The sequence below is a fragment of the Balaenoptera ricei genome, chromosome 13, assembly GCF_028023285.1.
Source record: "Balaenoptera ricei isolate mBalRic1 chromosome 13, mBalRic1.hap2, whole genome shotgun sequence".
Classification (NCBI taxonomy): Eukaryota; Metazoa; Chordata; class Mammalia; order Artiodactyla; family Balaenopteridae; genus Balaenoptera; species Balaenoptera ricei.
This window is the reverse complement of record NC_082651.1, coordinates 41693104-41716961: the sequence shown is the minus strand read 5'-3', so window position 1 is coordinate 41716961 and position 23858 is coordinate 41693104. Positions and strand designations below refer to the sequence as shown.

At 36.7% G+C, this 23858-nt stretch overlaps 1 protein-coding gene across 4 annotated transcripts in view; it reads left to right on the top strand.

The window, feature by feature from the left end:
* The window catches only part of ZNF638 (zinc finger protein 638), a 147739-nt gene that overhangs the window by 51951 nt on the left and 71930 nt on the right, over positions 1 to 23858 (top strand). For all 4 annotated transcript variants that reach the window (XM_059943020.1, XM_059943017.1, XM_059943016.1 and 1 more), the window contains exons 2-3: positions 17877 to 19392; positions 23767 to 23828. In XM_059943020.1, the coding sequence (XP_059799003.1) occupies positions 17877 to 19392; positions 23767 to 23828 (1578 nt within the window). The remainder of the gene's footprint in view (positions 1 to 17876; positions 19393 to 23766; positions 23829 to 23858) is intronic.

Genomic DNA, 23858 nt, shown 5'->3' with positions numbered 1-23858 from the left:
TGTGGCTGGAGGTTCTGTCTCCCAAGTGGCTCAATGAAATGGCTGCCAATTTGGTGGTAGTTGTTGGCTGGAGGCTTTAATTTCTCTCCTTATGGGCCTCTCAAAGGCTGTTTGGATGTCCTCATGACATAGCAGCTGGCGTTCCCTGGTATGAGTAATCCAAGGGAGAGAAGGGAGGGTCAGTCAGAGGCTACCCTTTTCATGACCTAGCCTTGGAAGTCACATAGCATCACTTGCACCACATTCTATTCATTAGAAACAATCTGCTAAGTCTGACCTACATTCAGAGGAAGTGGAATCAGGCTCCACCTTGTGAAGTGAGATGTATCAAAGAATTTGTGGACAGGTTTAGAAACCACCTTAACAAAAAGAGGCAAACAGATTTCTGGTCACCATTGCACTAGCTTTGACAAAAACTCAGAAAAATAACTGCTTGTTTTTTTTTTGTTTTTTTTTTTTTCACACACACACACTGTATTTTATTTTTACAAGAGATAAATAGACTGACACCAAGCATTGTACATGGATGACCACAACAAAAGCAACAATGATTGCAATTACCAAACATGAAACACACTCATACTATGTCATAATATTGACATTCAGTCCAGTAATCCTCTACTGTAACAGCTCCTTTACTTTGCAGTGAAAATTGATTTCTATATTCTTTGCCTCTGAGTCCTTGTGGGATTTTTTTTTTTTTTAATTCAGACAGAAAGTCACAAAAATTGTACTCATCCTCATCAGTTCACTCAGTCCCATGTAATTAATTTTTTTTTTCATCTTGATCTTTTGTTAGCACTTTTATGAGTTCATCAGTTTTTCATTAGAGTTCTGAAAATGCTTATTCATTCAGTTCAGCAGTACAGTCAGTTACCAGAAACCTGTACTTGTCAGAGTCTTTTCCATGAATTTCTTGAAGATGAAAGCCTTTTATAGGAACATATTTGCAAAAGCATCAGAGTACACCCAGAACTGTCTGTAAATGACAAAAGACTTAAAAATGACCACTGTTAAAGATTTGATGAAAGTTCATAATAATGCAGTTGACAAGAAAATTAGTTATTTTTGAGATACACATTTTAAAGTAATAACTAGGATTATTACTTATAACATTATACCAGAACATATAAGATTTTTAGAAATTTCATGTAATGTCTGAAACATTTATATTAACATATTTCCATACATATTTCCATACAAATACAAATATAAGATTTTTAGAAATTTCATGTAATATCTGAAACATTTATATTAACATATTTCCATACAAATAACCCAATGAAAGTTTAGTATTAGTTGTTTTGTTTGTTTTTTTATACTGCAGGTTCTTATTAGGCATCAATTTTATACACATCAGTGTATACATGTATACAAGTCTGACCTACATTCAGAGGAAGTGGAATCAGGCTCCACCTTGTGAAGTGAGATGTATCAAAGAATTTGTGGACAGGTTTAGAAACCACCTTAACAAGAAGAGGCAAACAGATTTCTGGTCACCATTGCACTAGCTTTGACAAAAACTCAGAAAAATAACTGCTTTTTTTTTTTTTTAATATTTATTTATTTATTTGGTTGCACCAGGTCTTAGTTGTGGCAGGAGGGCTCCTTAGTTGCGGCTCGCCAGCTCCTTTGTTGCAGCATGCATGTGGGATCTAGTTCCCTGACCAGGGATTGAACCCAGGCCCCCTGCATTGGGAGCACGGAGTCTTATCCAATGTGCCACCAGGGAAGTCCCAACTGCTTGTTTTCTTGAGTTAGTTTCTAAAATTCTATATATGTTATACCTGGGTACACACCTTATAGTCTGGCATGAATGCTGCAAAATTCAAGTATCAGAACTAAGTATTCTCGATGTTTATGTTCTATTGCAGGACATGAAATGTTGTGGGATTTCTCAAACTTTCATCATGGCCCTGTGTCTATCCCAGTCGTTGGATTTGGATTCTAAAGACAGAAGGAAGGCAATGGTTGCCCCCAAATCCTATTTATTAGGACAGTTGCAATTGAGATGAAATGGTGATGAGATTCTTTATGTCATTGAAACAAAGCCCCATTTATGTTAACAAATCACAGGAAACAGTTTGTGATGACTGTTCTTTTTCGAATACGTTCAGGCATTGAGCTGTGGCTACGCTGAACAGGCAGAAGCTGAGCTTTGGATAGAGCTGCTCAGGACTTGTCTGGCCAATCAGAAAACAGAGTGGGTAAAAGTAGAGGATGGGGAATTGTAAAATAGAGTAATGGTGAGAAGAGGATGTGGGGTAGCATACCTTTTTTTTCTGTGAAGAATATTGACATTTTTAGATGGGAATGAGAATTTCCGTAAGTGGTCCAAAGAGACTAGATGACATAAAAGCTTGGCATAAAAGCATGAATACAGTAGACTCTAAGGGTAAAAATATATTTTGCTTTGGAATGCCATGAATATTGGTGAGCATCTTTCAGTTTACAGGAGATTTCCAGGCTCACATCTTATAGGCAAGCTAATCTAGTCCCCTCCCTTATAAGAAATTGAAATCCAGTGAGATTAGTATCAGAGCAGGGACTAGAAAGGTAACTCTTTTGATTCCTAATCTAGGGTTTTATTCAGTGTTCTATATTGCCGTAAGGGGTTTATAAGGCTTTGCATTATCTGGTTCCTTGCTATCTCAACTTGTTCTTTCTTTACATCACTTCACCTCAGCTGAGCTGGCTTTCATGTTATTCCTCAAACACACCCAACATGCTCCGGTCCCAGGGCTTTTGCACTTGATGTGTCCTCTACTGGAAAGCTCTTCTTCCAGATCTCTGTGTGACTTTCCTCCTCCCTTCCTTTATATCTCTGCTTAGCTGTCACCTCACCAGGGAGGACTTCTCTGATTACCTTATTGAAAGCATTACCCAGCCCCTGCTTCATCATTTTCCCTTACATGCTTTATTTTCCTTTAAAGAAGTGATTACAGTTAAATGAGATCATATGGGTGGGCCCTAATCCAATATGACTGGTGTCCTTATAAGAAAAGGGAGAGACACCTGGGATGTGTAGGCATACAGAAAAGCCCACATGAGGACATGGCAAGAAGGTGGCCAGCTGCCAAGGAGAGAAGGCTGAGGAGAAACCAAACCTGTCCACACCTTGATTTTGGACTTTCAGCCCCCAAAACTGTAAGAAAATAAGTTCCTGTGGTTTAAGCCACCCAGCCAGTGGTATTTTGTTATGGCAGCTCAAGCTGACTAATACAGCCTGTAAGTATTCCCTGTTCCCCTCCACTCATCTCCTCTGTCTCCTCTTACTCATGCTGTTGCAGCCTTATTGGCTTGCTGTTTCTCAAATATGCCAAGCTGGCTTTCACCTCAGTGCTTTTGTGTTTTACATTTACTCTGCCTGTAATACCCTTCCTCCTGGATATCTCTCCTGCTTATTCCCACACTTCATTCAGATTTCTGCTCACATGCTGCCTTCTTAGTGATGCCTTTCTTGACCATCCTATTTAAATTATAGCTTCTGTCACCTCCTGGTTCCCTATGTCCTGATCCCTATGCTTATTTTTATCCATAGCACTTAACACCATCTGACATACTACATACTTACTTGTTTATTGTCTGTCACCCCAAATCAAGGCTGTAGGTGTCATGAGGGCAGGAGTTAGCGTTGCTGTCTGGTTTGCCACTGACCCTTTGGTACCCAGAAGCGTTCCTGGCATAGAGTAGGCCCTCGAGTAATATTTGTTGGATCAGTTAATGAATGAACAAATGGTACTGGCCCATAGGTAGACAAATAGATTGGTAGGATAGACTAGAGAGTCCATAAATCCATTTTTATATACAGGAATTTAATAATGTTTGATTGTTGTTTTTTAAGGGGAAGGAGCATTTCAGTGAAGGGGGAAAATGGTGGTTTACTTAATATCTGGAAACTTCATGATGGATCTAATACATTTGGAAGAAAACAAAGGTAGGTTCCTACTTCATGTCACAAAAAGAATACATCTTAAATTAATTGAACATCTAACTGTAAAAAATAAAGTTATAAAATTGTAAGCAAAAATATAGAAATTTTAGAAGAATTTTTGTATAATTTCCAGGTGTATATGCTTCTGGGGGTGAGATGAGCCTTCTTAGACCAGAAACAAACAAAACAAAAACCCACACCATTTAGAAATCATAAAGGAATAGATGACAAATTTGATTACGTATAAATTTTATAATGGCAAAAGACACTCAGAAACAAAATATCAATGTGGAGAAACCAATTGCAGCATATTTGACAAAGGGTTATATTCCTTATATACAAGCACCATCTCCTGATAAAAAAAGAGACAATCAGCTCATTAGAAATACCAGCAAAGAATATTAAAGGTTTTTTTTTTACCCATCAGGGTCATTCACCCTTTCATCAAATATACACTGATTTTCTACTGTGTGCCAGGTATCGTTCTAGGTATTTGAGATAAAGCAGTGAAGAAAACAGACAAATATCCCTAACATCATAGAGCTCATGTTCTAGTGGAGGGAGATAGATAAGAAATAATAAGAGCTGAACTATATGGTATGTTAGAAGGTGATATGTGCTATAGAAATAAAGCCATGTAAGGGGGCAACATAAAGGAAATGAATTTAAGAAGTTAGTTTGCCCAACTCTAGGGAAATGAATTAGAAAACCTAGATGAAATGGATGCTTTTCTGGGAGAATGTAAATTATAGGAATGATTGTGGAGGAAAGAGAAAAATTGTAATCAAATTATATATCATAAAATATCTAGAGAAAGTTGTTCAAGAGCAGCCGCTAGAGAAAGCACCAGAAGAGATATTTCAAAGGTGAATTCTACCAAACTTAGAAAGCAGACAGGTCCACTGATTTTTAAACTACGTCAGTTTAGAAAAAGAAGTGAGGTTGTGGAGAAATGGTCATTCTTTTACATATTTAGTGACAGTGGGAATTTGTATAGGCTTTTTGGAAAGTATTCTGTCAATATCTAGTAAAATTAAATATCTATCTATCTATCCATGTCCTTTAATCTAGCTGTCTCACTATTGGGATTCTTGCCTTTGGAAATAAAAATATTAGTTGGTAAGGCTGTTTGTATAAAACAATGTTTGTAAGTATCAAAAAGACTGAAAACAACTTTAATGTTCAGCAGGTTGAATAACTGATGATAGAGTCATACTGTGAATCTTATGCAACTATTAAAAAAAAGAGGATTTATATGGTTTACTTGGAGAAATGACAGTAATCAGGAAAGCAAATAGCAGGGCAATGTGTAAATCTTTGGAAAAAAAAGAATGAAGAACATTTCCCATTATATGCAATTAACACGTTTGGGTATGTTTGTATGAATATAAAGAAATATATGGAAGGAAATAATCACACTTTAACATTGGTTATTTGGAGTTTTGGGAGAGCTTCTTGGCTTTTTCTTTGTTGTTTTTGGCTTGTTGCCTCTATCAGGACTTTAAGTTTGAAAAGAAAATCCTGTAAGACATATTTTATAAAAGACTTTTCTTTCAGCCTTTTCTATGCTTAATGTGAATAAAAGAAATGCATCTACTTGGGTTCTAGCAGTTGCTCGTAGGTGATGTGAATTGCATGGTATCCAAGGGACAGGACTTGTGTATTCTACCAGATTTTGCCCAATGATTGAATTTTTTTGTTGGTGTAGTAGAGGTACTTTGAGAAGTTACTCAAATTCTCTCAACCCAAGGTTTTTAATCGGTAAAATAAAGGTAAAAAATATCTACCACATTAGGTAGGTATTTTTATTATGAAACGACTCAAAGGATTTTCCAGGTGTTAAGTTTTAGCTCAGTTAGCTTTAATTGAATTCAAATTTCCTGACGTTTTCAGTGGCTATGATATGCCTCGCATCATTGCAAATTTATATCGATTTGATATTGAAATATTAAGTATTTCTATATCTATGTTTAGAGGATAAAGGCAGGCGAAATCTTAACCATACAAAGCATTACGATATCCAATGCCAGATGAATACTATGTATTTTAATGTATTATTGAAGGCAAAAATGATCAGGGAAGACTTCATGGAGCTGAGACAATGCAGGTCTTACATATGCGAATGATTTGAACAGGACAATACAGGACAGGCACAGAACAGGCAGAGGCGCTGATACCGGTGCCCGAGTTTTGCCGGGCAGGCCTGCAACGCCACACGAGAGAGCGCCCCCTTCCGGAACCGAGTTCCTCGTGCCCCTTTCTCGTGCCTCCGGGCGAGCGCGGTGCCGGCGGTACGCAGGCGCCGCGAGCAGCTGAGGGCTCGCAAAGGCTCGACAGGAGCGCATGCGTGCGGCTCTTTGGAGGCGGTAGCTTCTTCGGCGTCGAGACTGGAGGCTGAGTCTAAACTGTGTGGGGCGCAAATGGGATCCGGCTGTTAGTCGGGTAGGCATAGGTAGGACGGCTGCCTTGTGGGGAGCAGGGGGCTGGAAGGCGGGAGCCCGTAGCGTGGAGGTCCTGAGCCTTTGCTTTGCAATCCGGGCCGACTATTGTATCTGTGTCGCAGCGGCTGCGCACAAAATGGCGGCGGGCTGACGGCGGGGGCGGGAGGAGGTTGGGGGACCCCCGGGATGGGAAGGGAGCTCGGCTGCCTCGCCACCGCGTCGTTTCACCGCATTGCCCCCGGAGGGCCGGGTCGGGGCCCGTGCTAGGACCCTACTTCAGGAAGAGCCGCCTGACGCCGTTTGCACTGGGCGGAGGAAGGAAAACAGCCCTTTGGCAAGGCCGTGGCGGCCCCTTCCCCATCCGCGCAGGGCCTGCCGAGAGCGCACCAGGCCTGACAGCCGGAGGAAGCGGTGGTGAGGGAGCATCGCGGAGGGAGTAACCATTCCCGTCGGGCCTGGAAGAGAGGCGGTGGAGCTCGAGCTGAGCCCTTTGGCGAGCGATATTGTGCAAGAAGCGTGGAGAGAAGAGCGTATTTGTGTTTGGGGCTGGGGAAGGGGGAGTTGGGGTTAAGAGGGAATCTACGATCCAGCGGCTTTTGCTGGTCGGGGTTTCCTCTGCCTGCGTTGTGCGGGCCTGAAGGCAAAGAGAGTGTCACCTCTGTGCGGGATACCGAGGGCTCGTGAACTGCTCTGATACTTATTTGCAAATTACTCAGAGGAATCCAGAATGCGGATCGTTAGTGATTTAGTTTTGCGTGATTCCTAGCTTGGGCCCCGTTCTGTTCAAGGTGGGGGGAGAATGTGTACCACACACAAGAATCCTGGAGGACATCTGAAACAGATCTTTTGTTGTTTGGGATAACTGTGAATAAGGGAGACATATTATTACAAGATCTTTAGTTGAAGTAGACAACGAAGGCTGCCTCAAGCTATTTTCTCTTAATTTAAAAATTTGCTCTGAGGCAAAATTTGGGGGGAAAGTAATATTTTAATCTGGAGGAGTTCTGAAGAAAAATTTGTTAGCAGGATCCGGCGACTTATGTTGATTCAAATTCTTTTTCTAACCAGCTTTGGAATTGTGCACAAAAATTTTTTTTTCTTTATTTGTTGTAAAGGCTTAACTCATTTTTCAAGAATGTTTGCTGGCTCAGATTTGCAATTAAAATTGATAACCTGAAAAACAGTTTACAAAAAAAGTGAGTTTAATGAAGTTTATACAGAAAAATGAACGCATAATTTACATTATTTCAACATAGCTTTAAATATTGTTGATGATTAGGTATTCTAGACTTAGTGGGCTTATGTTGCATTCTTTTTCCTTTTGACAGCATTTCATATACACTTTATATTCTCATACTCGGTGATATACACTTAAATAATCATGTGAAATTAACATGTTATTACACAGAAATAATGCTGGGCCTTCTTGATTGTGTTGGAACCAAGTGAGGGTAAAGATAAAACAGTTGGAAGAAACCACAGAATCTCGTCCGTTTTTATTAACTAGTTTTCATGTCACACATACCTATTACCTTGAGTAGTGGTTGTATTTTAGTTTTGTAATCTCTTGTATTTTGTTATGGAGAGTGTATACAGCATATACTCAGGTTTAAAAAAATACTTCTTACAGTCAGTGATCACTTTGTACTTCATGGCTGTCTTAAAAATTTTCTCTTGGGTGCTCTTAGGAAGGTGATCTCTGGAAATTTTTTTTATGTAGTGAAAGAAAATGAGAGACAAACAGTTTAGTGGAAAGAGAATATAGGCTTTGGAATCAGAAGATCTGGCTTCGAATCCCTGTTTTCCTCTTACTGTATGAGTGAGATTTGGGGTAAGTTATTTTAGTCTTTCTGAACTTTTGTTTCTGTATCTGTAAAATGGTGATAATACTACTTCCTGCTTGGGATTATTGTGAGGATTAAGTTAGAAAAGGTATAAAAAGCCCCTATCCTTTGGCACGTAGTAGGTACTTAATAAATGTTAGCTGTTACTATTGTTTTAAGTTTTTAAGTGCTTAGGCAGCATCTTTTAATAGAAAATTGCAACCTGTGGATACTACCTCTTAATTAAAAAGAAGAGGCTTAAAGCAATTTAGGTTAAATTGATAGAATTTTGGAGCTGAAAGATCATATAATCTTTCATTAAAATATTTTGTTCATCTGTTGATATAAACTTATCAAAATATATTGTATCCATTTATTTATATGATTGTTATGTTCATCTTTGTATCTGTCCCAGTGCCTGGTATGTATTAGATGCTCGAACTCAGGTGGTGTTTGCCACAGTCTGGATAAGAACACAGGCCCTTGGGAGTCCAAATCATGCTCTTTCTACTGTGACTTAATGTATACTGGTCAAGGTTTGGAAAATATCTGTCCAAATAATTAATATAGTGCTTTATATACTGAGAAACAGGGCTTCCAGTATGGGTACCCAGTAATATATTTTGGGCTGTTGTGCAAGGAAACAAGCTACTGAATGTTACAATGTGTGGTGGTTTAGAGATCCTCCAAACTGAAAGTAATTATACTTGTGGCTAAAGCCAATAAGCCCTCTTTGTATCCAACTTTACTTACTCTTTCATTGCTTCAGCTTTATTTACTGTAGTCTGAAATTTGTGATTGAAATGAAAATGGAAAGAAGATAGGTATATGGAAAATAAGAGAATAATGGAAAGGAAGAAATAATGGTAGGGAAAAGGTGAGGTACAGAAATAAAACACAGCTCTTATGATCAGTGAGGATCAAGAGTAACAGGCTTTGTATTGAAAAGAAATGTTCAGGGAGTATAGGAGAAGGGGTTTTAAGGTGCATATATTTTGATGTTTTCTTAGTGCTTACCTTGGGGTGTGTACATTTTGGATTATTTTTCTACTCTTTTGAGCCCCTTAAATAACAAAGTTTATTTATTGTTACAGTCATTCTTAAGTTTTCATACTTTTTTCTTGCCTTATTTCCACAGTCTTCATTTTATTAATCTTGCAACTGATTTCCTTGTTGTCCTTGCTAATGAGTGAATGTTGCCAACTTTCTATTCTTTTGAATTTCTTCACTTAAAAAAAATTTTTTTTTTATTAGGGAAAATTTTAAAGATACACAAAAGCAGAGGGTATTTTATAATGATTCACCTATCACCCAGCTTCAACAATTATAAGCTAATGGTCAGTCTTGTCTCTACCCTCCATCCTGTTATTTTTAAGCAAATCCCATAACATATCATTCATCAATTTATAGTTTAGAATTTTTCTCCAAAATATTTAGGAAAAAACATGCATATCACACCTAAAGTAATAATAGTTCCTTAATATCAGAGATTCGGTCAGTATTCAGATCTCCCTAATTGTTTCTTATACACCACACACGTGTCTGTGTATACATGTATTAATTTAATTTCTATTTCTACTACCATATTGAAATTTTCAGAAATTACCCACGTCTTAATAAAAGGAACAAACAACTACCTGCTTCTTAGGTAAAGCATTTTGTTTACTGTCTAACATTTTTTGAGCATCTGTTGCATGTCAGAGGGTATAATTTTAATCATTCTTCACATCAACATTCTGTGCTGTTATACTGAGTCTTGGGTTCATCAGCTTGCTGAGGCTCACATTTTTAGCAAGCAGCAGGATCAGAATTAAAGCACTGAGTCCAGGGTCTAAGTTCTTAAAAAACACTATGCTATGTTAGTGTTAAATTTTACTTATGGGAGTTACCCAATTTTGCGTGAAGTCACTTGCTGGCACCCCTTGTAGCGGGTGGATATCTTCAGATCAGTGGAAATTTCCCCAAAGATGAGATTATTATGGATTGCATAATGGGCTGACTAACAGTCAATAGTTAGGGAGTGAACATGTTACAGAAGAATAGCCAAATCCGAAAATGTGCTTAGGACTGATGCTCTTTATCATTGCCAGCTTTTTGTCTGTTGCCATACTTGCTTATAGTCCTTTTTTGACCTAGTACTAAGGTGTTAGATATCCTGGTATTGGGTCATTTACTATTTGAATGAATTAAAGTGCTGGCTGACAGGGGAATTCCCTATTTCCCTTCCCTTTATCGTTTTGCGTGCTTGCATGCACACACACGCACCCTTATTTTTTTCCTCAACTATCTTGAGAGTAAGTTGCATGTATTGTGCTCCTTTACCCTTTATTAGTTTATTAATTAGTGTAATAGTTTATTTCCTAAGAATAGGATGTTTTCTTTTGTAGTCATAGTGCCGTTATCAATCTCAGTAAATTTAACATTGATAAAATTTTTTACGATATTCTGATTTTGTCAGTTGACCCAATAATGTTTCTTATAGCAGTTTTTTCCCCCCTCCAGTACAGGATCGGTCTAGGATTAGGTAATTGCATTTAGTTGTCATGTTTCTTTAGTCTTCCTTGCTTTGGAATATTTCTATAGTCTTTTAATCTTTTTGTGAAATTGCCATTTTCGAAGAATACTATTTGCTTTCTTTTTTTTTTTTAATAGAACATTTTTCATTTTGGATTTTTTTGATGTGTCCTCTTGAATAGATTCAGATTATGCATCCCTGGAGAGAAAAATCAAATTGCTTTGTTCCCCCATGGTATCAGATCTGGAGGTGCAGGAAGTCCATCTGCCCCTCATGGATAATATGTTGTTTGATCACATGTTTGGTCAAAATGTTTGAGGTTTTTTCCTCCCTTGAACTACTTGATCTGTGGAGAGATATTTTAAGACCATGCAAATGTCCTATTCCTTGTCAAAATTTCACTCAGGATTTAACATGCATGGATGATTCTTGCCTGAACCAATCTTTACATTACTGTGATGGTTATAAAATGATTTTCCAACTTAGCATTTCCTCTACATTTACAGTGATTGATTGGTGTGGCGTTATGGACTCCTGGTTTTCTCAGTGGTTACTGTCCAGTTCTTTCTTGCTTTATCTTATTCCATATATATATCTTGTTTTCCACAGTGAGAACCCTGGTTCCCAGCACTATCAAAACATTTACTTATATGCTCAATCCCATGATATATCTAAAGTAATTTAAGAATAGCTTCATCCATACCACTGCAAAAAAAAAAGCAAAAAAAACACCAAACTACTAAAAAGGGTAAGAATTTGTTTGTAGTTCTCAGTTTTCTCCCAGCTCCACCAAAACTGAGGGTGTTATAGATCAAATAGCGGGTTCATAAATTACTTGTTTTTAGTTTAGTTTAGTTTTCTTTTTCGCCTTCAGTGAGTTACGGTATTGATTTGAAAAATGAATTAGTTTGCTTTCAGTTTTAGCTTTTTTCCTTCTTCCCATCCTTGATTTAATTTTTTAAAAAATTTAGTTTGTTAACATGCTTCTGAAAGTCAAAATTATATAGTAAGACATACTCCATGAAATATGGTTCCCATTTATTTCCTTTGAGTCCTGTTTTCTGTGTTATCCTACCTATATTTCTTTTTGTAACCATAAGCAGATGCATGTGTTTTCTCATTTCCATTTTTTATATAAAGTAACATTATATATGTTCTTTTGTACTTTGTAAAGACTTTAAGGCATTTGGCATTTTAAGGCATTTGGTCGGATAATTTTGGTATGCTTAATTGAAGATTTTGGAAACCCATTTTAGGCAGATGGGAACATTTTCTGGCTCATGCACTTCATGAAAGAAGTGAACAACCAAATGGCAGGAAGGGTAGGGATGCAGTCTGACTTCAAGAACAATTGGAACTGGGTAGTGAATGTCTTCAGTACTATATTTACCTCTTGGTCCTGCTTACCTATTATACTGGCTTTCCTTTTTTCAGTATTCGTGCTTTCTCACTAAGGCAGTGAGTATGCTGTCAACAGCATTTTGACAACAGAATTTTATCAGTGTTCACCATTTTTCTCATTTCTAGTTTAAAAAAAAATCCCAGAAAAGATTTCTTTATTCCACGTTGGATCTAGTAGTTTTTCTTGGACTAATGTGTTGTATTTGTTGAGGGTAGCAAAGTAATAAGCAGGACCACCAATGAACATCTCAGGGGGGCATCATTTACTGTGGGAATACAGTGTTGTCTGTAGAGACCCATTTATGTATGCAGTATACATATTCCTGAAAAAGAAAAAAGCATCTGATTATACTCACATACCCTGTTTATCAAAAAAGTTGTTTTCCTGGAAATAATAGCTTTTAAATCATTGCTGTATAAGGTTGTTAATGGTGATCTGTTCCTGGTATTGTGCATTATTAGCAAGTTGATCTTCCATTTTCTTTCAGATCTGAAATCATGATGGTTACCAATCCTTCCAGGTAGCAGTGAAGTTTGATGATGCCCTTCATGATAAAAACAATGTTTCTAGTTTTCTGCTTATTTTTTTCTTTCTGTTTCTTTGACATTTTCATTGAGGTGTACCACGTTTTGGCATTTTTAACAGTTTCATTGAGGTGTACCACGTTTTGGCATTCTTAACATCCAGCATGGTACTCGTGGCACCTTCAGAATTATGACTTGTGTACCTTTTGTGAGACATGAGAGGATAAAACTAAAGGTAGAAAAGAGTTGGCTGAGTGGATCTACCTATATACTAGAGGAGATTAGAAGATTGAGTACCAGTCAAACTGAGAAAAGCACGGAATGACGTGTACTCTTGTATTAACTGGCCAGTGTAATACTTGCATTCTTAGGTGTGAAAGTAGATATTATATATTTTGAAACAAACATTTGCTCTAACACAGGGTATCAAGTGAAGTATGTGGGTATATACCTAGAAAATAATGTTAATTGTAGTTTTCCCTTTGGTAAGGTTATCGAAAACTTTTAATTCTTTTCTGCTTGTCAAGAGGATGATTTTTCTTTCTTTTGGGGGAGGGTGTTAATGAACATGTATTGCCTTTTTTAATAATTAGAAAAAACAAAGCTACAAAATTTAAATTTTATATATCTAGAATACAGCATGGAAAGAACACCAAGAGGAGCCACAGTTTCTATTTGTGACCTTGCCACTTAGTTCTAAGGCTTTACTTAACCTGTAAACTTGGATTCACTTGCTTACTGGGTTGTTGCAAGGCTCAGATGAGATAACGGATATCAAATTGCTTTTTAAACCGTGAAGTGCTATAAAGTTCAAGTATGGGGTTTGATGAGTCTTTTCATTATGAATCTAATGGAGCCATTATGATCTGGCTGACTAATTTTTGATGATGCTTTTATATTTTTAGATTTCAGATTTCTTTATGAATATCTGTAAAGAAAATTAAGGATTCCCTTCCATCTGAAAGACTATCAAAATAGCAGGTAGTGGACATCTCAGAAATATCTCATGGGATATCATGGCGATTTTTAAAAAAATCTTTTAAGCCATTTCTTCATGTCTGCCTCAAGAACTCAGTTTCTACTAGATGCTTCTAAAAGAATTTTTATGGTTGACATTTTATTGAATATTTCATTTCTTTTCAGAGTGGCATATTTTCATTCTTGATAGGACATAGAAGAGTTTTTAACTGCTACTTGTCAAAATAATAATCCTTCAGGAGTTCAGAATGTTTTGTGACCATTAAATATCCTGTTTTTGAAAACCATTAAATATAGGAAAATAAAATGTTGATTGAAAATAGCAAATAGCGTAGTTCATACAATAAAGTTTGGTGTACCCTCTTCCCCTTCCCATCCATGTATGTACGCACATACACAAAACTAGAAGAAATTACATCAAAATATTAGTTCAGTGTTGGTAATGGTTTTACTGGTAAGCGTTTCATTTACTACTATTTATTGTTTTCTTTAACAAACATCTGTTAATATCATCAGGAATAAAAATTTATTTTAAAGGGTAAGTGTTATTTAATTGCAGTTGTGTTCAGAGGAGTTAATAATTAAGAACTCAGATCCCAACTCAGATTTTTCCAAGTTAGTTTAATGATTTGATGTGTTGGCGTTCTGTAAATTCCATTAGGTGAATGAACCTCTTTATGGCCAGAACTCCCAGAGTTAAGTGAAGAAGGCTTTATAATTGTTGTCTTTATTTGTTCAGTTGTTTTCCAGGTGTTAATGCCAAATTTACCCTTGTCTTCCTGGTTCTTTTTTTTTTTTTTTTTTTTTTTTTTTAGAGGAAGCAAGTTTTTTTTAAAATTTATTTATTTTTTATTTATTTTTATGGCTGTGTTGGGTCTTCATTTCTGTGTGAGGGCTTTCTCTAGTTGTGGCAAGCGGGGACCACTCTTCATCGCGGTGTGCGGGCCTCTCACTGTCGCGGTCTCTCTTGTTGTGGAGCACAGGCTCCAGACGCGCAGGCTCAGCAATTGTGGCTCACGGGCCCAGTTGCTCCGCGGCATGTGGGATCTTCCCAGACCAGGGCTCGAACCCGTGTCCCCTGCATTGGCAGGCAGATTCTCAACCACTGCGCCACCAGGGAAGCCCTCTTGTTTCTTATCACGTTGTTTTTAGGTTATATCAGTTTCATTCTCAAAAGACTGAGGGTTTATTTTCTTTGGTGTGGCATAACCTAATTCTTAATCAGCGGTTTCATATCAAGAGTCCTTTGCTTGTTTTGCTTAATTTTACTTTTTTCATCTCACAAATAGTTTAACTTTTTTCCACACAGAGAAAGAGTGAAATATGAAACTGTTTAATATCTAATAAGTCTGTTGAGTCAGGTGGGAAGGAATGATGTAGGGGAAAATGAACTAAAATGAGATTTTAGATTTAATCTGCGTGTTATTTATACATTGCCTGTTAATCATAGCAAATTAGCTGATTTTGGCTTTTGTTAGACTTTGGTGTGATAATATTAAATTAGATTGAGAAGTATGAAGTTACGTTGGTTTTATACTCTCCCACCCTCTTTTTTTGTTTTGTTAAAAATGTCATACTTAATATTTAGCACTTTAATTTTTTATTTTGGTAATGTTCAAACACGTAAAAAAGTAGAGAGGAAAGGTGATAAATCCTTTTGGACCCGTCACTCAGCTTCCACAACAAATATTTTTGCCAGTTGTGCTTCATCTAACTTCTCACTCACCAAACCCCACCCCTCACTCCCGCCGACATGCACTCTTTGTTTTCTAGATTATTTTAATGAAAATCCCAAATTCATCATTTCACTTGCTAGATACTTGAGTCAACATTTGATTCTTTAAATGCTAGTGCATCAACGAATCTATGTGGATAACTGTAGATTTTCAGTTTATAACAGCCAAGGAAAAAGTGTTAATGTTAGATTGGAGCGTACTATTGTGTAGCTGGGAAGCTTGCCTTTTTCTGATCATTTTGCATTTTGAGTTTTTTTTTTTTTAAGATATTGACATTATCAGGAATTAATTGCTTCAAAACACTTTTATAAAGCACAGCTGGCTTTTTGGATTGCTTTTACTTTTGGGCTTCCAGAGCACCTATTGTGTTGTAGTTCTTCCAGGATAGGTTTTGTGTTCAAGAGATTTAACTCTATTTTTCTGAATCTGTTAAGATAGAAAGAGGTTGTATGTGAATAGAGATAGAAATTATTTTTATGATTTCTGCTTTTACTCATCTCTTACCCTTTTTGCCCCCCTAAATTTAGCTACCCTCTGCTTTGCAGAGGCAGAGATTAAAAGGTATTGATGCTTAGGAGTGAGATTTGTCTGCCTGAAAGACCCCTGCTCAGTGGAATGAGGGGAGGGAGAGTGAAACTAACATTTATTGGGCAGCTCCTTTGTTAGACACTGTACATGTTTGTATTTCATCTTAGTCCTTAACAGTAATCCATAGAGGAAGATACTTTCCTTTTTTACAGATGAGGAAACTGATGCTCTGGAGATTAAGTAGCTTGCCCAAAATCTTAATAGTAAATGGTGAATCTGGTAGAATTCAAACCCTTCTCATCTGACATATAGAGATAATTACTAGCTTAGAAATGAATTTGAACATTGCATGTATTACTGCATTTATTAGATTAATAGCTTAATGTGTGCCATAGGAGATGATCAAAGAGATTCTTGTGGGGTGGGACTTGGAAACAATCTTGAAGATTGAGTTTGATTCAGAGAGCTAGGAGTATTCTAGGTAGTGAGGTATGAATAAAGTATGGAATGTGTTGAAAGTGGTCAGGAGATTGCAAATAGACCAATTTGGCTGTAGTAAAAATTTTTCATTAAGTATTATTGGCTAGGAAAGTGTGAAAGGTAGATTGGGATTAGGTTATATACTAAATGCCAGGTTGACAAGTTTGGACACTATCTTACGAGAAGCAGTAAAGTGGTGAAGATTTTTATGTAGAGGGGTGATAATAAAAGAAGTGTTTCAGGGATATTAATCAGTAACGACAGAATGAATTGAGATGGAGGCCAGCTGTGGTATAGAGTGATGAGAGCTTGCAGTAGGGTGGTGGTGGTGGTGACAGGAGAAAGGAAAGTATAAGAGACATCGACAGGAATACGTAGAATTTTATGATTAGTTAGAAATGGAGAATAAAATGTTTTGAGCCTCATTGACTAAAGGAATTGGTGTAGAGAACAGAGGGTTGAAAATGGATAGTTTTGGGAGAAAGTTACAAAGTCAGTAAAAACAGTAGCTAAAAGTTGGCATAAAGGAGAGAGGTTCTTGGCAATTTTTTTTTTTTTTTTTGTCTTCATAGATAATTTTATTAAATAGTCCTGGGGTTAATGAAGAATCACATATCTTAACTGAAACTATATTTTGTCTTGGTCCAGAATTTTATAGCTTTGTCCGAAACATGCAGTTAATAAGTTTAATTAGTTTTAAAATTTTAAATCATCCTAGCAAGCTGTTTCATCTTATTACAGTGTTTTATTCAGAAGCCTTAACCTAGGCTATTCTACATTTTAAAAAATTTGATAAACACATGTTTAGTAAGACCTTGTTATCTGAACTCTCTCTTACCCCAGTTCCCTCAAAACTCTAGAAGATACTCATCCTATAAAACTCAACTCAAACACTCATGACCTTTTACAGAAATAAATCCTTTTATGATGCTTTTTAGCATTGTTGTAATAATGAAAAACTCTATTTTGTTTTTCTTGTTAGATTGCTTGCACTTTGGCAGGAATCATGTTTTATTTGGCTTGAAAACTCCATAATGACTGTCATATTAGACAAAAAATGTTTAATAAATTGAATGATTCTGAATTCATTCCTTTCCACTAAAATCAAAAAGAAGGGGGAAAAAGATCTATGATGATAAAGAAACAACTTCTGAGAACTTACCACAGCAACTGAATGTATATTCTCACCCCATCCCCCAGTGGCATGCAGGATTTGGACACTTCTAAGAAGTTTTAAAAGGAGTTGTAATTACCGCTCAGCACCTAGGACAGCACCCAGTGCAACGCAGTGTACATGAACTCTGGCTTGAGGTTTGGGGTTTGTGTTCTGGATTCGGGAAAGAAAAGAAGAGAAAGTTTTGGGGAAAATTTAAAATCCTCGTAAACACTCTAAAAGTGTATGAAATGCAGAATGGTTTCATGGCTTTGTTTCAAAATGTTTTACACTGGCTGTAGAACCCACTTCATGAAGTAGTTTGAGTTAAAATGATCTAATATTTGTGTTTTAACTTTCAGCTTTGTGTTATTCTTGGAAAATTTGGCACCACTTGTGAATTCCTTGAACCTGGGCATTGCAAACCCACTTCTGTTGGGCCCATCTCCTTTGCACTTTGCTCAGATTAAGACTCAGTTGGCGCTTCAGCAGCTGAATGCCGTTGCCTCACATAGTTCAACACCACCTTATACTTTATTAAATCAGGCTTTCTTGAAAATAGCCATGTCGAGACCCAGGTTTAATCCTCGAGGAAACTTTCCACTTCAGAGGCCACGAGCACCTAACCCTTCTGGGATGAGGCCTCCAGGACCATTTATGAGGCCTGGATCTATGGGTCTTCCAAGATTTTACCCAGCAGGGAGAGCCCGTGGGATACCACACAGATTTGCTGGCCATGAATCTTATCAGAACATGGGACCACAGAGAATGAATGTTCAGGTAACTCAACACCGAACTGATCCAAGATTGACCAAAGAAAAATTGGATTTTCATGAAGCACAACAAAAGAAGGCGAAGCCTCATGGTAGCCGGTGGGATGATGAACCTCATATGTCTGCATCAGTGGGAGTGAAACAGAGTTCTGTAACGCAGGTTACAGAGCAGAGTCCTAAAGTACAGAGCCGCTATACAAAAGAGAGTGCCTCAAGTATTTTAGCAAGTTTTGGATTATCTAATGAAGACTTAGAAGAACTCAGTCGCTATCCTGATGAACAACTAACTCCTGAAAATATGCCATTAATTTTGAGGGATATAAGAATGCGAAAAGTGGGGCGCCGATTACCTAATTTACCTTCTCAGAGCAGAAATAAAGAAACACTTGGTAGTGAGGCAGTTTCGAGTAATGTGATTGATTATGGGCATGCAAGCAAGTATGGCTACACAGAAGATCCACTTGAAGTACGTATTTACGATCCTGAAATTCCAACTGATGAGGTCAAGAATGAATTTCGGTCACAGCCGAGCATTTCTGCATCTGTTGCTGCTCCAAATGTGATATGTAATTCTATGTTTCCTGTTGAAGATGTGTTTCGACAGATGGACTTCCCCAGTGAGTCCTCCAATAATCAGTCCTTTTTCCCAGTTGAGAGTGGAAGCAAGATGTCAGGCTTACACATTTCAGGAGGACAGTCAGTCCTTGAACCTGTAAAATCTGTCAGCCAATCCATTAGCCAGCCAGTTAACCAGACAATGAGTCAGTCTCTGATTCCTCCTCCTATGAACCAGCAACCGTTTTCATCGGAATTAATTTCAGCTGTAAGCCAGCAAGATCGGATCCCACGTGAACCTGTCATTAATTCATCTAATGTACATGGATCGGGAGGAAGTAAAAAGAATTACCAGTCAGAGGCTGACATCCCCATTCAGTCTCCCTTTGGGATTGTGAAAGCATCATGGCTACCAAAGTTTTCACATGCTGATGCCCAGAAGATGAAGAGACTTCCAACTCCTTCTATGATGAATGATTATTATGCAGCATCTCCAAGAATATTTCCACATTTGTGTTCTCTGTGTAACGTAGAATGTAGTCATTTGAAGGTGAGTGTTTTTAAAGATCACTGTATCATGATACTCAGCGCCCAAGTTTCCTCTAAATTCTCATGTATGCTGGTGTTAACTAGTCATTAAGGAAAAGGCAGAAATTTTGATTGCAACATCAACACTTAGTTGTAATCTTAAGTAGCCTGGCCTAAGTACTGAATTGGGTGTTAGGCTTTCTGTATTCCTGTGACTGGGCACACCACATGGGTCTGTCCATTTATTTTGAACTTCTGAGAAGTTATCCCAGAAAATGCAACATAAAATTGATATGACATAAACTGTACTTATAAGACAATGTCACATGAGTTACCTTTATCTAAATAAGAGAATCTGTTAGTATAAAAATAAAAACTTGGAATAAAACATTTGTACTGCACACTTTTAAGAGACAGTCTATTGTAGCCTTGCATGTATCTATCGGTCTTGGGCTAAAGAGAGTTAATGTTGATTTAAATATCTTCTGATTCTGTCTGAATTAGGATTTTTAGCGTTTCACGAGGAGGAGCTTCCTCAAATAACCTAATCCATAGCAAAGTTGAGTCAAGATGAATTATTCGGACCAGCTGTGGGCTCAGAGCATAGAGTGTAGAATGATAGAACTTTAGAGAGAAGAGTCTTTAAAAAACAAAGAAGCCTTAGGTGTCTTCATGGTTAGTATAGTTAGAATGAAGTGTTTTACAGAGGTGCTGAAGAGTAATGTAGACTATACTGTTTGATAGTAATCATTGGTGGATTTGAGTAGAAATTTCCAAGTATGTTTTATTTACTTACATATGTTTGGAAACCACTGTTTCTTCTATTTACTAATGTGATTTGAAGATGTATATTATTCAATACAAGTGGTCAGGAAGGAATGTACTTCCCATGGGAAAAAGCTTTGATTCAAGGCCATAGCATTGGTTGTATACTTTGAATAGGCTTAAAAGTCTTTCGGTGTTAATTCTCTTGTTTTTTCTCCTTCCAGTGCTGCCCTTTTATTGTCTTTCTATTTCCCACTCACCAGGTTTCAGCCAACAAGAATCTGATACCTAAAACTGATGCTTTTGTCATAAAGGTTAACGCCAGCAAAGGAAATCAGCATTCTATCTCATTTTAGCCGTATTTGCTGAGTTCTAATAAAATAATAATTGCCTTGCCTTATCACAGGGGATAGCAAAGTCTTGAAAAATCTCAGAATAATTTATAGCACTTAGTTAAAATCTGTAAGTAGCCCTGGCCTAAGTACTGAATTGAGTGTTAGGCCCCCTGTATTCCATTTATTTTGAATTTCCAGTTAGTCATGATAAATCCAAGAAAAATATCTTAAATGTTTTAATTTTTAATCTGGTGAATAGAAAAGATATACATTTATTCAGTAACTATTTACTGATTACTAGTTTTGTACATGACTATATTAGGTGCTGGGATGGAAATAAAGAACTATATAAAGTTTACATGTTGTTCTTAAGCAGTTTTTACAGTCTCACTGAGGAGAAAAATTATACACCTAAAGAATTTTTTAAAAATTGGAGGGTAACAAATGGTTCATAATTGTTTGGTTATGCTGTAGGGGGAGAGATATTTAATATTTCTGTTTGATTGCAGACATATCAGTTTAGGCTAGCATTATCAATTTACTGACACTTATTGTGTATTTAGCAGTATGTAATTAGAAAGTATAATATACATTCTGACATCAGAAGACTTCCGTACTCCAGTTAAATAAGACTGATTGAGGACTACTGCACTAAGTCTGTCTGGATTAGAGTGGTCTGGGAGGGAAGACTTCATGGAGTAGGTTGAAGATGGGTCTTGAATGATGAGTAGGCTTAGATATACCCAGGGGAGGAGGGATGACATTTCAGATAGGAGCAACAACAGTAAGTTTGAGGGGCCTTGAAAAGCTAGCCTAAGGAGTTTAGACTTGAGGTGAGAGGCATTAGGAAGCTAATTAAGGTTCTTGACATGCGAAGTGACACATTAAAAATGTCTTTCAGGGAGATAAATCTGACTGATGTGTACAAGATGAATAGAAATGAGAAGAGAGAGGGTAGGGCACCTAATTCGAGACTTCCCTAGTTATTCAAGTATAAGTTGGTGAAAGTATGAATTACTATGATAAAAGTAAAAATTAGGAAAAGAAATCATTTAACGATTATTAGAAATCACAGAGATTGATTGCCATTTTAAATGAACAGATACCTTTTAATAGAACAACACAATGGACCTAACTAATGAATTCTTCACTACTGGATGATAAATGATAGGGATTTGTGAACATGGACTTAGGTAGTACAAACTACCTCTCTTGTTTCTGTGATATATCTTGCTGCCTTGTAAGTGTGCATGTATTTGACATTATAAATATGTAACCAATAAATATAAATTACCAACTGCAAATTTTTTCTTGCTAGGTAATATCTGACAATATGTTCCCCATCTCTGAGTCTTTAAAACTATAGCCTGAAAAAGACAACAAGAAAATGTGAAATTGTTTTTTTTCTAAACTGGGTTTCAGACAGAGGAGGAGCCGACCTTAGTTTAGAAGTTATGTCTTTTTGACTGTCACAGTTGGTTTAGAAGCCATGTCTTTTTGACTGAAATAATTCAGTTTGAGAAAATACTGACAAAAGATTTTTGAAATAGTTGGTGGATAGAGAGTGAGCTCTGATATGGGTAGGTATTTTCACAGTTTGATTCTGGGCCCACTCAAGTCTACAGTCCTTGCAGCATCTCCTGCTTAGTAGATAATTATCCCTTTTTCTCTGGAGAGGAGTACTGCTCTTGGACCCTTGTCTTACTGGAGAGTCTAGAAATTGGGGTGGTGTACATCTATTTACTGAGCTTAAAAGCGAGTAATGTCAGTGAGTAAAGCGGACCTATTAAAAGGGTGTGTGTGTGTGTGTGTGTGTGTGTGTGTGTGTGTAGAACTGGAGAGAGTATGCCCTAAGTAAGTTAGCTGTCAGCATCACCTGTTGGTTGCTATATCAAATACATGTCTAGTATTAATTACATCTTCATATTTTTTCAAGAAAAGCTGGAAATCTCTGGATTTTTAAATATCGGCAATTTATTCAAATAAAACACTTTATGGTCCAAATAAATCATGCCCAACTTGATACCTGCCAGTGTGTCTGATGTAAGCAATATCCAGTTAATGTCAAAGACATGGGTTTAACAGTACTAAAGACTCTTAACTGCCAGTCTCTTCTAGCTTTCTAAATATTTGTATCACTGAGCAGGATATGCAGACATTTCTTTTTTGCAATCCACAATGAGTTACATGGCTTAATGAAATAATTTAGGGTTTGTCATAACCTGCTGCTGAGCATTGCAAATAGCATGCACTTATTTTCAGATAGTTCTCAACAAGGCAGATTCCAAAATTAGTGTCAACTGTTGTTTTTAACTCTGGATATTTCTAGTTCGTCTTTGGCAATGACAAACTAAAATGTTTTTGAAATGGAAATGAATAACATTTTCCTCAAGGAAAGCATTAAAATATGGAACTGTTCAGTAAGTTTTCTGCCTTTCCAAATGTTGGAGAAACAATAAAACATTGAGTAATATACACATTGCTTTTAACTAACTGTTTCGTTTGGGGGACTGTATCTTTGAAAACTGTATTGCCTTTAAAAAAAAAATCAGATGTATCTTCCAGGAGCTTTTTATGGATACAGAATGTAATTTTAGGGCAGCTTTGTGACACATGAAGTTATGTATAAGAAAGCATTTTGTTCATTGTAAAGCTCTATATGTAAGGGATATTATGTCTTTGAAATGATATTACTTTTCATTATATCCTGAAAATAAATTAGATTTGATCAGCATTTTTTCATATTTTTACTAATCTTATCCTTTGCCAATACATAGTGAGTACCTTGCTTGGAATAGTATTGGCCTAAGAGGTAGGATTTTTTGTTGTTAATGTTGTTAGCTTGAATTTTAGAGTTGTAAGGCATTGAGACTATATTTTAGAGACTATATTTTAGACTATATTTTATAGAACGATACCATTCTATTTATAGAGTTTTTGGTGTTCTCTGTAGTAGTGTTTTATATTTGAGATGAGTTATTTCTGATCCATGCTTTTATTTTCTCCAAGTTTACATGTATATTTGACTTCAAAACGAGTATCCATGGGTATGATTTTAAAAATGTTTTCTATACTAAAATGTTTTAAAATGGCATCAATGAGTTGGTATTAAGTGCTTTTGTTTGGAGGCCTTTTATTTTTGTTCGTGAAAATTTTTATTGTAGCCAAATGGTATTTATAACTAGAATTGGTTAATTTTTGATAAAACAAAGTATACTGTGTCATGTTAAAAAGCCTAATTTCATTAGTCAAATAAGGAATATTCTAATTTGTGCACTCTTCTCCTTTTACAATAGGATTGGATTCAGCATCAAAATACATCTACTCATATTGAGAGCTGCCGACAGTTACGTCAACAGTAAGAACAATTTTTTCCTTTTTTATAAGT